At 38.5% G+C, this 18,604-nt stretch overlaps 1 protein-coding gene across 2 annotated transcripts in view; it reads right to left on the bottom strand.

Moving 5' to 3' along the window:
- Positions 1-18,604, bottom strand: part of LOC126382012 (ATP-binding cassette subfamily C member 4-like) — a 36,562-nt gene that overhangs the window by 4,711 nt on the left and 13,247 nt on the right. The window contains exons 2-15 of one of the 2 annotated variants that reach the window (XM_050031695.1): positions 7,860-7,994; positions 6,938-7,142; positions 6,365-6,590; positions 5,992-6,089; positions 5,716-5,913; positions 5,332-5,458; positions 4,029-4,178; positions 3,429-3,622; positions 2,775-2,939; positions 2,241-2,378; positions 1,740-1,907; positions 1,253-1,399; positions 809-1,032; positions 372-505 (exon numbers count right to left, since the gene is read on the bottom strand). In XM_050031695.1, coding sequence (XP_049887652.1) covers positions 372-505; positions 809-1,032; positions 1,253-1,399; positions 1,740-1,907; positions 2,241-2,378; positions 2,775-2,939; positions 3,429-3,622; positions 4,029-4,178; positions 5,332-5,458; positions 5,716-5,913; positions 5,992-6,089; positions 6,365-6,590; positions 6,938-7,142; positions 7,860-7,994 — 2,309 coding nt within the window. Of the gene's footprint in view, positions 1-371; positions 506-808; positions 1,033-1,252; positions 1,400-1,739; positions 1,908-2,240; positions 2,379-2,774; positions 2,940-3,428; positions 3,623-4,028; positions 4,179-4,691; positions 4,819-5,331; positions 5,459-5,715; positions 5,914-5,991; positions 6,090-6,364; positions 6,591-6,937; positions 7,143-7,859; positions 7,995-18,604 lie in introns of both variants that reach the window. The other variant, XM_050031696.1, reaches the window with a different exon arrangement.

Below are 18,604 nucleotides of genomic sequence, written 5' to 3'. Positions count from 1 at the left end.
AGTTCAGACGCTCTAGCACGTTGCGTATAACAGCAGGACAGAAAGATACAGCCGATTGGAGTACAACCTAGTTTGAAAGAGCCACACAAAGAAAATTTACCTATGTATTGTTCTAAAAGCTGTCCTACGCATCAATTCTTTGTCAGGTCAATTCATAGGTCTTTGGTACGGGAATAGTCTGTGGTGTCAAAGGATGCTGTGATCCATATTTTTCGACTATTACCTACCCACTATAAGGAAATCGCAAAGGCAATCCAGAAGTTCCCTAATCATCTCAATCACAACTATTTGTTTAGTTAGATAAATATTTTATAGCAAATATTTAAACGACTTACAAGTTAGAAACTATATTATCAAAGAAAAAGTCACACCTGGTACAAGGTCTATTCCAGAGAAGTAGGTTGCGAGGTTGAAAGTGGTATTCTTTGGTGCGATGACTCGGTCGTAATCGATAGTGGTGGTGCTATTTGTTTCTCTCTCCTTCTGTCGGGTGACTTCGTTTGTCCTGTGTAAATTAGTTTTATTAGTAAGTAGTTAAGTAAGTATAATAAAGGACGAGAAAAGATTTCAAATTGAACATTTCCATTCTTTTTTCCTACCCACCAATGCTGGTTTCAGAGTTAATTTCCATCATGTCTGACAAAAATAATTTAAATGTTTTTTTTTTTCATACTTGGTTCGTAGGATATCAATCATCTCGACCAGCCTGGCAGTGCAGCGGATCTCTGGTTGATTGTCCTTGACTAACTCTACTATTCTCTACACTATTAAATATGCGCAAACATTCTCAATGCAACTTTTCGCTCACCAGAAAGTGACCCAATAGTCACACAGCGTCGCTGACAGTTGTCCGACGATCAGTAGAACAATCATGAAGAGGATCGTGCCAGTACGTCCACCGGCGCGCCAGTATGCTCCATACACTTGCCACCCCATGGAGCCTGACTCGCGTTCCTCTTCCTCCATCTCTTGAGCAGGAATCTCGAAACCAGTCATCGATTCAGACAGAGACGGCCGTCGAGTTGTTGATAGCTAGAATTCAGTGGAACGTTAAAATGATGTTTGTTTTTGTTGCGAAAATATTCTTAAATGTCTTTTCAAAACACAGAGTTATAAAGCTTGTGTGAGAAAGTTGCTAATAGAAAATCAATAGCAATAGTAAGACATTACAATGTGAGACCAGAAAATGATCCTGCGTTGGATTCATATAATCTATCCACATTTGTATTGAAGCAATTAAAGAAAAACTTACTCTAGCCGACGTGCGTCTAGACATTGGGGGAGGTTTTTCAGCTTCCTTGTTGTCATCGTTTTCATCGTGTGAAGCGGACAACAGTTTGGCGAAATCTTTGCCAGATGTTTGTAGTTCATCGTACGTCCCCTTAGCTTCTATTTTGCCCTGAAATTATAATGTTTTCGTCTAAGATATCATAGTGGTGTTAGTTTACAATATTTTGTCTATTGACAACCTTTCGTGGCAATTGTTAAAACTACATTATGAATAGTTTGTAGGACCTTCCAACTTGAGCAAGATTAGTTTTACCTGACACGCAAATTTCTTTTTTGCCCTTTACACTATATTTAACATGAGTATTAGTATATATATGTTATTAAATATAGATATTTATTGCAAGCAAGTTCGTTGTTATGTACATGTGCTTTGATTAAATTAATGTTTTTCTCTGTCTCTCTGAATAGCAGTCAATCTGCAATACTGTTCCCTATAGTTATATACTCACGTTGTTCATGATCACGATGTAGTCGGCAGCCTTCAAGTAGTGTAGCTGATGCGTGACGAGCACCCGTGTGGTGTGGCGCAGGTACCCGCTGATGCACTCGTCGAACAGTTGGCGCCCGACGTGAGCGTCCACCGCCGACAGTGGATCGTCCAGCAGATAGATTTCCGCCTATAATATTAAGTGAAACAAAATATTGCGGTTATATGGATATGGGAAACGCAATTTGTTTGCTCATGATAGAGACAAAAGATAACCACTTAGGTGGTTCTGGATTTAGATAAGTAGGTAAGTACATTGTAAATCAGTACGTACGTTCGTCTTCGTCTATGTAACTTAATATCCTTGGCTTGTTACTTTTTGTTGGATAATTTGTGCCTAGTTTTCTGTGTGTTTTTGATGTTGTGCTTTATGTTATGTGGCGTCATTCAATGATAAACGTTTCTTTCTTTCTTATATTAAGTATAAGTACAAGGATAATGTCAGAAAAAGAGCTTGACATACTTGTCGGTAAACAGCCCTGGCGAGGTTGATACGAGCTCGCTGCCCACCAGATAGTGAGGCGCCTCGTTCTCCCACCAACGTCTGGTCTCCGTGGGGGAACTGCTGGAAGTCCTTCTGCAACGCACACACCCTCACCACCTGGAAATATCAAAACGTACAAGCTCTGGCAGGAACAAATATACTTACATTTGTACATTGTTTTAAGTTTACGCGGTTATTATCATACAGCGGCTATATCGGGAGTCTCATATCTCCATTTAAACGCGGTAAGAACCCGTTATTATGTGCTTTAATTACTTACATTTGTACCGTAAGTATTGTTATTAATTTCAGGCTTAGCAGTTCAGATGGGATTGGTGCCAAGTAATGTTATACGGTTGTCTTATTTTCTTTCTGTTGACTCCAACATTTTAAGGATAGATTTTCCTCAGTTTTTTTTTGCTTCTATAAAATCTCTCTTTCTCTCTTCTGATAATGCTCTCCAGAACACAACAATACGTGATAAAACATTTTATCTCTTATTTTAACGTTTACCTCCTTGTATTTCTTGGAGTTATAAGGCAGTCCAAAGAGTATGTTCTGGCGGACGGTGGCTACGAACAGCCACGGCTCTTGGCTGGCGTACGCCAGCGGGCCACAGAGGTGCACGCGCCCGCTGGTGGAGCGCAACTCATTCAGGAGCAGTTGCAGTATGGAACTCTGGAAATATTCAAATTGTGTTAGGGATTGCATCTAAATTTAATTTATTTTCATCAATTATCTGAAATATGCCTTATTTGGATATAAGCATAACATTATAAAAAGAACATGACTAGGTATGTTCCGATCGGGGTACTCAGAGGTACATTCATCGCCTCATGAACTAAGTTCCCACGCTTCACCAAGCTTTTTGTTAGACCAACGTAATAGGTGGCGAGGCGTATCACCGTCTATAATGGTCCCTACCCAAATGTGTTAGTGAAAATTGCGCTTAAGATGTATGAATAACTCATTCATTCAATTCCGGTAGGGGATCGAACTGAACTCCCCGATGGAGATGCAAGTCGGTAAACCGCAGGATTACAGTGATTTTGGAGCTAAGATAGAAATATTTTGAAAAATTCTATGTTGTTTTAGAGCATTAAAAATCATTGTTAAAGTAAATTATTTTGCATTATGACTACAAAACAACAAAATGGTTTATTGTACCTTGCCGGAGCCAACGGATCCAATGATGGCGCAGAGTTTGCCCTTGGGCACGGTAATGCTGACGTCACGCAGTGTCAGCGGACCGTCCTCAGTCCAGCTCGCGTTCACATTCTGGATGAGGATGCCCACGTCAGAATTCACCGGGATTCCGTTGAGCCCTGGGTTCATTAAGCCCTTCTCGTTGCATTCAAAACCTGAAATGATTAAAGATAAGTTAGGAAAATAAAACAAAAAAGGGAATCTTAGACGAGCAAAACGTCAGAATAAAAATTGACAATAGAATTTCTTTCGTATCTATTCTGTATAAAATGTATATAAAAGATACTGATGTGAAAGGTCACTGACTGACTCGTTCATCACGAAATCTCATAAACTACACGAGTCTCAAATTTTGCATTGGGTTTCCTTTTAGGACGTAGGTGCTCACTGAAACTGAAGGATTTTGCGAAACTGAACCCCTAAGGGGATAAAAAGGGGTGGCAAAGTTTGTAAGAAACTTCTATAGTTTCAATAGTACGGTTTCATGCGAACGAAGACGCGGGTAACAGTTACTTTATAATATTAGTAAGTGTGAATAGCCTTGGTTGTTGGTTGTCTCACCGGGGTTATAAATGCCGTCGACGTCAATCTTCTTGAAGGAGTTGTGGCAGAGGTCCACCTCGCTCAGGTTCTTGTTCTTCTTGTTCTCCACGCTCTGCACCAGCTTCGCGATGTCTACGTCAGCCACACTCCGCAAGTCCTCACGTTCATCTATGCATTTGTACAAGAATTAGAATCACTAGAAATTTACTTAGAAGTACTTAATCCATATCTTTTCAATGACGGAAATAATAAGTACTTAGGAGTAAATTATTAAATAACATAAAATAGAAAAATATTGTTAAACCAAAATTTGAGAAAACAGAAAACATAAGATTTCAGTGTTAAGTAGTTAGTTCCGCAGTTAAAAATAAATATTGTGTAATTTTACAAGATACACAAAACAGGACAAACACCTATATTAAAATAGAGTATTAATAGAAAATCCAAACAAATAGGTACCTTCACCTCCATCCCCGCGATTTGTTAGTAGAATATTAAACAAAACCAAAACAAAAATCACTTAGTAGAATATTATTTACAAACAAGTTTGGGATGTGGTATTAGTATTAACGGACAACAAGATTTTGGGCATATCTTTGAATAATCAAATAATATAATATATATTGAATAATACCGACGACACTGGACATCACCCAAACAAATATTTGTTTAAAATCGTACCCAAGAATAAGAGCGCCTCTATACGGCGAATAGACGTTATACACTCCATGGTTTGAGATAGAGTCATTGGCAAAGTGATAGCCACAGTCGCTTGAAGTATGTTGAAAAATTGAGCCATCGGGAACACCTGGAAACACCCGTCTTTATAGTTCTCCATGTGTTCCGGGCAATATGATTGACGTACCTACTTGTCATTAGTTATAGGCCCTTAGTAATAGGCCCTTCAAAATGAGCGCATAATGTATGTATTCGTGTCATAATTAAATGTTACCACGTGAATTGCTTAAAGGCGCTTACAGACATTGCGAGGTATGTGTATCCGGCTTAAAAAAAAACATATTACGTAAGAAAGCTGACCTAACGAATGAACTTAGTGTATCATTTGAACGACATTAGTTGTTTTGTCTATTCTAATTTTGTTTTAGGAAATACAGACGTAGCAGTGTGCTACGCCGTAGCATTAGCTGAAATATGTTACGCAATCGAACCCTAGAAGAGAAAGGAAGAAGAAACTTAGGATTAAGGTTATTTACAGAACCGAGTCTCTGTTATAGTTGGGACTCGTATAAGGAGTTAAAAATTGTGTGTGGCGTGCATTTAAGGCGTGCAGTACGGGTGCAAGAGGCTTGGCCTCACGTACCAAGTAACATAAACGCCTCAAGGCGCTGAACCGAAATTAGCGCCTCCGCCAAAAATGAAACTGCATTTGACATGATTATTGAGAGCGTCCCTTGCAGTGTGTTGAAGAATTGCGCCAGTGGAAATACCTGCAAATTATATTCTTATAAGCGCAGTTGGGTTCGTGCTTCAGATTGCTGGAACTTAAAAATCTTTACAGTGTCACGTGGATGGTACAGTTTAATGACGTTAACGTCTGCTCCATAATGTATAGCATGACGTATAAAGAGTGAGCGGCACCGGTGTTGCTTGTGCGCGAAGAGGACTCTACTATTGTGGATAGTTGCACTATATTTTGATAAAAGTATGGCTAATATAATTTATTAAGTATTATTTTTGAACTTACAATATCGGCAGTGACTTGAAAGCCGAATAGCGAGTAGGAGAGGAGGGTGATGTAGAGCGTGAGTCTCTCGGTGAACACCATGAAGCTGAGGTATACTCCTCGCAGGTAGGAAGCGGAGGTGATGCAGTTGATCTCGTTCTTGCGAGCCAGGGCCACCACTTGCTCGAACGGCTTCTCCCACGCGTACATTTTTATCACCTTGAAAAAAATTACATAAACATTAAGTACATAAAAGTCATGACATGACATCTCTAGTAATATCAGATTAAGTATTACCTGCATGCCATTGATAATTTCGTCCATGATGCGCACGCGCTCGTCGGTTTTGGTAGCAGTCTTCATGCGGAGTCTTGCTGCCAATTTACTCATGTATGCTGCAAGATGGAAAAGGTTTAAATTATTGCAGTTTGTCATGCTAGTTATTCTTTCCTGTATGGGCCTTCGTTTGAGACCCCGTGTAGATTTGAGATATCCAATATGGAATAGCTCCATAAAAGATGGGCCGATCTCAACGATTATTGGAAAGATTGGCCGAAGTTCAAAATAGAGAAGAGTGTCATCAATGCTGCACAAAAATGTTTGTATGTCTTGTTTGTGTGCAATAAAAGTAGGCTAGATATGATAAGAATAAATAAAGAATTACACGTACATTGCACTGGTATAGTTTGCAAGACGATGCCGACGACGCCGACGATGGCAGCGTATCCGATCTTGATGTAGATGAGGTAGCAGACCACGACGACTTGCAGTGGGAGCAGCCAGATGAAGTGAGAGTAGATGAACGCGTAGTCGAAGCGGTTCACGTCGTTCGACAGCAAGTTCACCACCTGGCCGGCGGTTGTCTGTGCCAGCGCGCCAGAGCTCATACGCATCACCTGTACAGTTAACAAATCTTTGTTGGTGGTTCAGAAGTTCTGCACGGGTAGCGCGCGGTTCGACCAATAGATACGTGCTGCGAAAGCTATCTCCTTAGATAAATAGCACACTACTAGGTACTCTCTCAATAATCATGTCACAAGCCACAGTATACCATCGTCGTGGCCAACGCCGCGGCACTACCATAATCACGTTTTGTGTAATTTTCTTTTGATGTCATTGTATTGTTGGAAAAGATACTTTGAGCATAAGTTTTAGAGGAATCGAAAACGGAAAAAAGTCCGGAAATTCATCCCACTTGAAACCTTAATTAAAGTAACGCATTCTGCATATGTAAAAAACATACCTTTCTGTAAATAAGCGAGCACGCAGCTATGCGGACTTTCATGCCGAACTGTTGGGTGGAGTATGTGCCGTGGTGGTTGAGGAAGGCGATGAACAGCGACATGAAGATGACGGCAGAGGCGCAGTACACCGCCTGCTCGTACGACATGTCCGACCCCGGCTCCCAGTACGCAAGCATCATGCTCAACGCAACCGGCTGGAACGGTCTGGTGAAATATAATTGGGTATTAGGTAAGTGAAATGAAAAAAACCCTAACAATAAATCATTAAATGACTGACATGTCAGCGCTCAGTCTAAACCGGTGTAACTAAAAACTTGATGCTGTTTCCAATATGGGCAAGCTCTAGAAGGGATGCTTGGAAATTCAGCCCCTTAGGTTACTGCGGGTTGATAGAGAAACGCCAATCCAGAGCCGTGTCATGTCAATTATAGGTATAATACCCCTCTTCCGTGCCCATTCGTTATAATGCTAGACTGATTTAGGTATTTCGTTCATTAACTATTGATCAAAATCCACCAATTCGCATTGTCACTTATCAATAACCGAGACTGTGGTTAGAGCACCACATTTTATAGGACTTATTGCCTATTTGGTGCTTTGTATTAGTCTGTCTCGCCTTTGTCTCGATTGTTCATCGTACTATCTTATAATACATATCGTATAAATCACCGTAAGATTTGCAAAGTCAACTCGTCTTCACGCCTTTCGACGCGTCATATATTGCAGTTCAAATATCGTTATCAGAGTTTCATAGCATTTTATCCGAGAAACTCTTTCTTCCTTTAATTGAATTAGGTTTTGGGAAGCGCTCAACGACGTCAATTGCGACAAATTACATAAGGTTTCATAATTTGGTTTTATGTGTTGTTCGCGTGACGATGTCAATGGGTTGTGATGAGGATGGTTAGGAAAAATACTCACTTAAGCACGAGGGCTTGTATGAGGAACATGAATCCGGAAGGAGCGAAACTCATCCAGAATGCTTTCGTCATGGCACGCAGCAGGGAAGGTTTTCTGCCGGACTTGCTCGCTAATGCAATTTCCTCCAGCCATTTCCTGTAAACAATGAATAGTTCGTTAAGCTAGTAAACCAAATATTGTCCGCAATGATTATCCAATAGCCGTGGCCCCGTGGGTGAGCATTTTAAAATTCAACTTTCGGGTTGTTATCAGATTGTTAAATAAAACCATTTTGTCTTGAGTCTGTTAGGTATCTATGGCAGTAGAAAGTTATCATTTAGCATCTTTTAATGATGATAATTGGGACTTCTCGGAAGGGTTCTCAGATACTATATTTTTTATGGGGAGATTGTCGGTAGTCATCTTGACCTCAGTTTTATACACGTTTCGAGTAGTTGCTTGTATGTCCACGTTCAATTTTATTGGCAATGTAAACATGTGCTGGCTGTTGGTTCAATGATATCATCATTTTGACTTTTAAATCGTGGATATACACCTCACGAACTCGTTGCTTTGCCCACTTACTGGAACACTGCTTCCTACTCTACTTGAATACCAAGTAATCATATAATTTGCATTGTAAAATTATCAATATAATTGTAGGTTGGTGGTGACGTTCAACTCTGGCTAGTGCCTTGACATAGTAGTGTGGTTGTGTTAAGATTTACTGGGTAGAATGTGTTAATAAATAAAGTATGCAGCGCGGTGTCGTCGCTCGAGTCGGCTACTCGATTCTTACGATCATCCATTGATACGCTAATAATACGTACATAATCTGTTAGAAGCAGAGAAGCTATTAATTGTTGGATAAAAACCTACCTATAGTCTCTTGTTGTAGAGCAGTGTACGAATACCTAAATTCTTCCAGTTGATAGTCTATAATACGTCCATGCTCGATTCCCTGTGACTTCTACTACTAGCTCGGGATTATAAGCAGCATGGAACATTCCATTCATGCGGCCGTGCAAGGGGCGGCACTAACGGATGAAAGCCGCCTCGTATGTGCCATTCGCCGTGATCGTGACAATGTTTATAAAATAAAACAAGACGCATGTTTTGAGAATTTGCGCGATACGTGTGTTCGTATAATTCTCTGGTACTGCTCGCGGCAAGACGCCATTTTTTCTGGTATCGAGTAAAATTAAGATTCAGTGTGATGCGATATCATGTTATATATTCACGCTGCTTAATCAATATGCATGACAGTGACAGCTTGAGTAACCTTTTGTATCAAATTAGGTACCTATTTTTGTTTGCGCAGAAAAGTAAAAGTATTAAGCTCATATTGGCTATAGTGGTCTGTGGATAATAAATAAAAAATAAAACCGTGTTTTAAGCTTAGCGGGTTTCGATGTCACGTGTCATCGATCTCGCTAGTTTATTTTTTCACCAAATACTCAATTCCTCATCTGAATTATATTGCTATGTACCTAAGCGAAATATTTCAAATTAACAGAGCGTAAACTTTACTGACTTAAACATTTGCTTAGCATAAATACATAAGTTGTGATTTGTAATTACAAACGAATAATGAAAGCTGCTATCATAAATACGTGTTCTAGAAAGCGCGTGGTCCTTCGAGCCGGATCAAAGTATTGGTAAACAAACAATTTCTTTTTCTTTGAAGCCGCCAGACTTTAAAAACAAAATAATCACATACATAACACGCGTCGTCCATCATTCTAATTTTTACCATTACGCAATACACGCGCCTATCTGTCAAGGTGATATGTGTGGTGCCCGAAGATATTTCCCATGATACTTTCTTTACACTTTACAAACTTCATTAGATATTTAAATTAAGTGCTTGGACATTTTATATAATATGGTCTGGGACAAATACAGCCGTATGTAAATAAAGTGGGAGTGAAAGCGTACTCGTGAATAAAAGTTATAACCGGTATGTGTGTACATAGCCGTGGCGGTGACACACTAACGCCACCTGCGTCATGTCGTCTCCGAAAAGTAAACAGTACAATTGAACCGCCCACCAGCTTTGAGCAATGGCCGGCAGTTGGGGAACATATCGAGAACGCCGCGGGACTGCCCGTTACCGCGTCTATTTGCTAATCAACCCAACGTGCAATCACGACTTGCCGCGACGAAGCCGTGTTGTACTTATATGTGCATACCACATAATTCCTATTAGCTTCAGCGCCCATGCCTAAAGTCAATACTACCTATAATGGAATCGGTTATAAACTAAGCCTCTAACCGCATAATACTTCATCAATTTTGTTTCTTAATTAAGTAATATTACTATATACGCAGGTATCGCCTAACTTCCTGGCTAATAATTAACACAGTAATCAATGTACGAAATTACACCGCGAAATTATGATACCTCCTCACTTTTTTCAGTGACAACTGACAAAATAATAAATACTTCAGCCTATTTTCAAATGACAGTTGACGTCGAAATAATTTCCGTGTTTTGTGTCAGAGTCAGTGCATTTACCTTTTGAAGGTCTTTTATTCGGTATAAATGACGTTATAAAAGATGATTATTAGGGACTATTGCCTCAGGTGTACTTACATAAATAGTACGTAAGCTAAGTAAAATTAAATCCATAATCCTAAAAGATGAATCTGCAGACATTATCTATATATGAAGAAATAAATATGTGACTAATCCATCGCCTACCCTATATCAATTATGTCAAGCAATCAAACACAACATTAGATATCCATTAGTCGGTAGGTATTTCGGATATGATGCAGCAGCATGGAATTCCGAATTTTATTAATCCTGCGCATGGCACAGAATGTAACAGTGGCGGCCCTAGGGCGGGGCGAGCGGTGCGATCGTACCGGGCGCTGTTTTAGGGGGGCGCCAAAGTCAACCAAGACGGGACCACCCTGGCTGGCAGCCCCGGATCTACAGGGGAGTAACTGGATTAGGAACACCTGCCCTGTGAATTAGACCTCTTCGCGGCCACATAAAAATCATACACCTAATGATTGGCCGTAAACGACATTTTCAAAAGATTAAACTAATCGAAAAATATTGTACTTATTTTGAGGGGCGTCACTGAGAGGTCTTGCACCACCTAAATATTGCTAGGGCCGCCACAAAATGTCAATGACGTATTGTTGTATAATTCTGATTTAAATAATGCCGCAATGTAATGTAAATTTTACCACTGCACGTCAGTACAATGACGGTATTTGCTAATTTCCGTGTCGTTTATATGATAATGATAATTATTGTCGGATACATTCTGAATTTCTTGCAACATTACATAAGTTACATTATTTTATTAAGTACATAAGTTATATACCTATGCCCGATATCCCTCAAGATATGACCAGGAAATAAAGAAATCACTAGTTTAATAGGATTCCGCAGCACAATCGCATTGACGACTGTCTAAATAGGATGTCAGACATAATATACAAGTCATGTAAAAAAAATGTGATACCGTTTATTAACTTTAGATTTGGGCACCTCAGAGTTTTTGATATCACATACTATCAATGACTTAAACGGAGTGGCAATGTGTACGACATTTTCCGCCGTTTTCATACGTGAAGATCTATCCAGTAAGCAGTGCCAGACATGGTAATTACCACTAGTTTATTTTTACGATGATACTAGTGTACGTACCCCTTATGAACTTGCATGTTTTCTTGCGATACAAGTGTAACGGTATTTTTATTACTGCCCTGGTTCAGTGACTGGCGTAGGATTTTGACATCACATGCCGTCCTTAATTATTTCCAATCAATATCACCCTGTACGTAAACAACTCATGCGAAATGGTGTCAACGCAAACGTTTAAATATAAAAAAAATATATGAGCCGGGAAGTATTTAATTTGTTGTAAAGTGTGACGCAAAAAGGCTACTGTTGTAAATTACATTTTTTATTCTAAAGTAGGTAGATAATAGTAAAAAAGCGCAGAGTTGATGATGGTGGCAGTGACGTGGCAAGAGGCGATGTCTGCCCTCCGCTGACCCTGCGGCCTCGCCCCTTGACTCTACGTGCCGACATGACTCGCGCTGAAGAAGCCTCTGTGTACTTACCTAGTTAATTGTAGTAATAATCTTGTAAGTATTCTTATTCTTGTACCCAAGCGATGGTGATAAGCTGGTCAATTACTATCTAAATACAGATATACCAAAAGTGATCGCTGGTTTGTAGTTGGCGATTTATAATTCTGCCTCTTCTAGTAGGGAACTTTATTGCTTTTCTGCCGAGTCGCATTGAAGATTTGGTAACTAGCGCAAATGAGGAGTAATTTATCAATCAATCAATCAAGTAAGTGCGCTATAGAAGATTTATTACTGAGATCAACAATAATTCGTCGAGTATTCTGAGATAACTTCCGTGATTTCAATATGCAAAGCAACAGTTGATATTGTCTAGATAAAGAAGAAAATTATAATTACAGGTTTCTAAAGCGGCTTGATGATAATGAAGGATCTGAAGACAGAAATTATACTTGTTCTCGAAACATCTTGCACGACGTAGTTTAAGTATCTTTTGTAACTATTTTCTTTTATTTTGGTGCAATAAAGTATATTTGAATTTGAATTAGAAGTTGAACGTGAGTTATTTGTAGCACCTATTTGTTGAAAGGTTCAATAGATTTTTCATACATATTATAGAAGTTAACTTTTTGAATTTTGATTCTACCCAATCCTGGCGGGTCTGCATGACAACCGCGCCGAGCGCGGCGCGAATTATATTGAGTGCTTCGACCAATAGCTGTTTGACGTCCATCTACATAGATAGCATTCTATCGTTTATTGGTACAAGCGCTCGATATTATTCGCGGTTGTCATGTAGACCCGGCTGATTCAATCAATCGTGATTTTATATGTCTGTTTAAGTTGCGAGTCTGGGGCTATCTAGGGGTTTCGTACCGGAGGGGATGCTCCGGTTGATGAGGGGACGGTCGGCGTGGACCTGGGTCGTACGAATGCTGTTGTCTTTGAAAGTATCAAAGTATCATAGCAGCATATAATATTTCATCTCGAGAAAAATAATCTCGTTATCTATTATGCGGTAAGTCGGAAATGTTAGCTGCTTATTACGACATTCCAACAAGTAGTCTGATCTACGTGACTACTTGAAGTTTTACAATACGTTATAAAGATAATTAGCGTTGATGTTATAATTTAGAGTGCACCGTGGTTTACAAATCAGGTTAGCGAGTTTAATCATCGTGAATTACGTTATTGTAAATGTCCATTTTTCGTCTTTTATTGCATTATTTGCCTTGACTTGAAATGTAAATATCGTTCTGAATAGTATATTAGTAGGTATTGTGGAAGATTTTTGTAGTGGTGATAGTGATAGTATCAAATGTCGCTTGTGGAGGTTTCGCCTTGTCCTTATTAGACGCGAGCCGCTTCACACAATCTGGCTAATTGCAGCCGATTGTGCTGCACTCGCGCCGACTATCGTGTTTGTACTTTTCGTGACCAACTTAGCACCGTCACCACTGACCTTAGCACATTCAGAATAAAATGCAATATTAAACGTTTAATGAACGAGATGTTCTAGAAGGAACGCTTTGCATTACAAGTGGATGTAGATAAAATGTTGCTTTCTAACAACCATATTCATACATGATCCTTCGATCTTTTTATCGACCATCTGAGCCATTGTATTGTAAATCACATTAAAACGTTATCAGATTGTTCGTGAGAATTTTCGGAGATGATAATGAAGAGTCAAAAAAATATATTGGTAGGTGTGAGGAAATCTGTCAGTAAACAACGGTAGGAACGAGATGGTGACGTTGCGAGCTATAAGGTCAACACCTTGTTGCCAGCTGCGCGGGCGCCGACGACACACTACTACGTGCAATCATTGACAACATCGTGTTCGATTCCACCTATCAGCTGAATAGGGGATTGTCAAGCTCGCATATTTTTAACAAAAGAAAAGTGACGAGCATTCGTCCGGAAGTCGCGTTTTCATTACAGGTTTCAAATTACGTTTTATTGTTGCTTACCTACCTCTATACTGACAGACTTGTGTCATGCAAAGTTACAACATTATGAACGTGGACCATATTATGTCGTTTGACTTTAGGAAGGAGAGAAGAAACAAGGTTCAACCAGTTTAAAAATAGCAGATTACATACTTCAAAAAAAAACTTACTGAGGGAGAAGACACGTTATGTTTAATAAAATTAAGTATATTTTAACTTGGATAATCAAATGTTTTAACCATGACTTTAAGATGTAAATACGCGGACATGTTCGTTTCCAAGGCTACCACGGAGTCCTTGTCTCTTTATGTTTTAATTCTTTATGTGTTGCATATCCTATTTACTCACACTATTTACAAACATTGCAGTTTACGGCTACTTAAATACTTATATCGAAACTTTGCCTTCATTTTAATATTTTATTCCCATAACCTTCTTAGATATTTTAATAAGTACAATTTCCGGTTGGTCGATACCTACTGTAATTATTATGGTAAGTATGTATATTATACAGATTTTATATTACGATTCAAAAATAATACTCGCCGCTAGTTGCATGTTGACTGACACCAGGGTTGATAGGGTTGGTATTCCTCACAACCCACACGATAAGAAGAAGAGTTGCATGCTGAAGATTTGTGTCTCTGCTTGGTAAGCGAGATTGTATGAATTTCATTTGCTACCCATCGCAGATAACTATAACTATTGTAAAGCAAAGTTATTGACAGGCATGGAAGTGTCGTCGGCATGAATATTAATTTCAAAACAATCTCGATAAAGTGCCCTTGCTATGTCAATTTACATAATTATTACTGGTGACCTTTTTAATTACTAAGTATCGCTTGACGGTGCTTACCGTTATAGTCAATAATAGACTATTGCCTTTTAATTCTTTGTGTTTGATAAGCTATCTATTAATTGTATATTTTATCGATTTAACCGTTTGGCAGGATCCACAAAATACCAGAGTCGTGCTCATGCCGCAGCTTGTGCCCCTTTTCTGAGACGATCATTTTTTTTTTGTTTTATTTTCCTTATCATTTTATAAAAATATATTCGCATGTGTGTGGTGTCCCTTTATATTTAAGTGTAAACAATATTTATTCTATTTCTTCCTTTTATTCTGTTAACTTTGTAAGCTTTAGGTGCCATTTTTCATGAGTAGATATTAAAGTCAACTTACAAAATGTCGCATTGCTGGGTATACACATTATCGCGCAGGTTTTTGGTGCATACTTCAACGGTTGAAGTACTTATGCCCATATACCCATATACCCATGTACATTTTATAAGCCACCAGGGTGGCGCATAGCGCCACCACAAAAATGTTTGCAGTTGTATAAAGGGTATTTTCACCTGGTTGTGCATTCAATAAATTTGTTGCCGGCAATCGAATTCCGAATAGATTCCCGCTGATGGCGCAACCACGGTATTACAGTGAGGTAGGACTAGGAATTAAGGTGAGTTGTGGTCATACAACTTGCGTCGCAAAACGCATAACGCTGTCCTCCGCAAGAATTATGCATGCTGGGAAATTTATATCGGCAAAATAATTATCGCAAAGTATTTTGAGTTTTACCCATCCAATTTACTTGCCATCAAGGAGATTATCAAAGCAAATAGAACCACTTTATAGCTATAATTAATTATTCTAGTTGAATAACGAAATTATATACAATAATTGTGATTATTTTATAGTTAAATTTCACATTGGTTTTAATTTGATCAGAACAATTAACAAGTTTGCGTCATAAGAATATAATATACATACACATACATACATAAACTCACGCCCGTAATCCCTAATGGGGTGGGCAAAGTGTAGATTACTTCAAGTTTGTCAGGCTACTTGAAAGACTTTTCTTGATGCCTGTATGGAAATACGTCATCAATAAAAGCCGTCAAACTCATTGTTACATAATTCATAAATAAAATTCTAAAGTACTTAAGTCGAAAAGTAAAATGAGATTGATTTTTAATCATCTTATGCTGGGTTCCATTTCTAAATTAGCATTTTATAATTTGACTTTGACCCAGTCAAATTCTAGAATTATAGCAACAGTCTATGTTTTGCAACACAAAAAACAATAAAATCTAGCCATTGATTTGTGATTACATAGATAATTATTATCCGTATTTACATACTGTAGGTACTGTCTATATTTATGCAGTGCTATAGTGAGTAGTTTAATTGGCTCATAATATATAATGTTTAAATACAAACATGTACATAAAAAGCGTAAATATGTTTGTACTCCATACTTATAAACTAATAAGATATGTTTTTAAGCTTTAAAGAAATTGTGTAAAATATACGAAGGTTACTCTACATAAAAAGTTAGGTACTTACTTACTGCGGAAAATATATTTTAATTACTACAATTCAAACAGATTTTAGCATAATAATTGTACCCATATGGTTTATATAATAAAGTGTGAGTTTGGCGACTAGTGATGAGTAGTTTTACATTTGTTTCGTCACCGGATAGTACAGATGGTACCGTGGTAATACACAATGCGATCCCTATGCAACCGTGCAAACAGCCTTGCATTCATGTTTCACTACCTTCTATGGTGATTTCAATACTCGTAATTACACCATAATGACTTTACTTACTGGTAAGTTTCTAGTTCCGTCTAGCTATACAAATATAATAAAAATAAATAAAGTTACTTGATTATTAATTTATTTGATAATTCTTTTAATGCGTCATTTTATAAAGTTTTGTGCCCAAGAAGTTGACGGTGCGATGCAAATAAAAAAAGCTTACGATATATTTTGAATATAAAGTTAAATTATACAATGAATATTTTTCAAATAAATCTTTAGCTTTGTGTAATTTACGGATTAAACTGAGCGTGTATTCGTAATAACATTTGGATAAACAACTGACTGCGTAAACAGTTCCTCATTGAGTGCTGTCCTGCTCATAATTAATTAAATCCATGAATGGCAACAAGTTTAACATACTTGATACGTATGTACTCGTAAGCGCGTGTTTGCGTACAGCGTATGTGCCTTTCTGAGTCACCGTACCATATATTAATATATCGAAGTCCGTACCACAGGTTTTGGATAGACATACAGAAAAAAATTGAAGTGGTCACATACCTACACAGTTAATATTCAACTTTTTTATGTGGCGTCCGTTGCAATTAACCGGTTAAATGCCTTACCTTTGTCGATTTGTACGACTTACAGAAATCGTATTTTTTGCACGCACTTACTTAGGCACTTATATACAGACTGGCAACTAGCAATAAATGCTGACTCTTTAGTTATAGTCACACAACAAAAATAAGTTTTGTTTCATAGTACACAGACTCGACTTTATACATTATTCTTTAAACTTCCTTCTGTATTCATCGAACACGGGTTTCGCACAATACAATATTCAGCTCGGATATCTCCGGTGTAACGATACTTCGTGCAGGTACATAATGAGTGTGGAACGACTCGTAATATTTTTTTACGGCCCAATGTTCTGGTTCATTTGTATACAGTCCTCTCGCTTTTTAATTTCCGATACAAACAGAGCCAGGCGATTACATTTATATTATTATGTAGGTCAGAGTCATTGTGTATACTGTCATAAAGGTAGTAATCTAATTGAGTTTAATAGAAAAATTGAGATAACAAATGTTGTGAAGTGTGAGTAAGCATTAACACTGAGTGTGCAGTGCCGCGTTAACAAGGGACTCACGCAGTTTATTAGTACTTCCTATACACTCACACAGCACTGATTCTAGGCCTTTGTGCCAAGATACATGCTGTCGTGCGCAGACGCACGCCGCGCCGCCGTCGCCGTCTGCGGGAGGGAATGCCTCACACTCGAATTGTTCGCCTTCGCCGAAGATTTACGAGACCACTAAACTGACCAATTGTAGTCTGCATTATGTTCTAGAACATCCGAGTCATGTTGTTGCTCGGCAAAACGATGCGTTTCAACCATTGGATACTGCGCTTACGCTGCATATACTACCATATTTCGAAATAGGCCTAAATACAATGGACATTGTGATTTTCCAAATAGGTGAATGCAAGTTGAAAGCTGTAGCTTCTCAAGGTGCGTTTTGTTGAATAAAACGATTAAGAGTTCAATTTTTCCTTTTGTCATTCGGAATCCTAAAATTACTAAAGGCATAGCGATCACCGTACCCACAATTGGCCACACAGATATATTTTTAATATCTGATAACATTAAGTAGAAGAGGTGTGACGTTCCCATGGTCATATTCGTATTTTTGCTCACGCCAGTAACTGCAGTTGCACATATTACATTATAATGTCAGTGTGTCAGCATAATCTTCAAATAGCGTGTGATGCTCTGTCGCGGAGCCACCACCTCCAATTCAGTTGAAAACGATACAGATTACTGTACGTACCATGTACATAGTGTACGTGAAAAGATTTTATGTGTACGTGCTATAATTAGAAAGAAAACAACAAATTAAAGTGGCTTCGCTGGAGAGCATACTCCCCAGCGGAGCCACTCAGTTTGCATACTTGGAGATGTTTTCTTCCTGTAAATTGTAGTATAGTTTGATGTACGTACTACGTACATAGTGTACGTGAAAAGATTTTATGTGTACGTGCTATAATTAGAAAGAAAACAACAAATTAAAGTGGCTTCGCTGGAGAGCATACTCCCCAGCGGAGCCACTCAGTTTGCATACTTGGAGATGTTTTCTTCCTGTAAATTGTAGTATAGTTTGATGTACGTACTACGTACATAGTGTACGTGAAAAGATTTTATGTGT

This window comes from Pectinophora gossypiella, chromosome 3 (assembly GCF_024362695.1).
Source record: "Pectinophora gossypiella chromosome 3, ilPecGoss1.1, whole genome shotgun sequence".
In the NCBI taxonomy this organism is placed as follows: Eukaryota; Metazoa; Arthropoda; class Insecta; order Lepidoptera; family Gelechiidae; genus Pectinophora; species Pectinophora gossypiella.
This window is presented reverse-complemented; position numbering and strand designations above follow the sequence as displayed.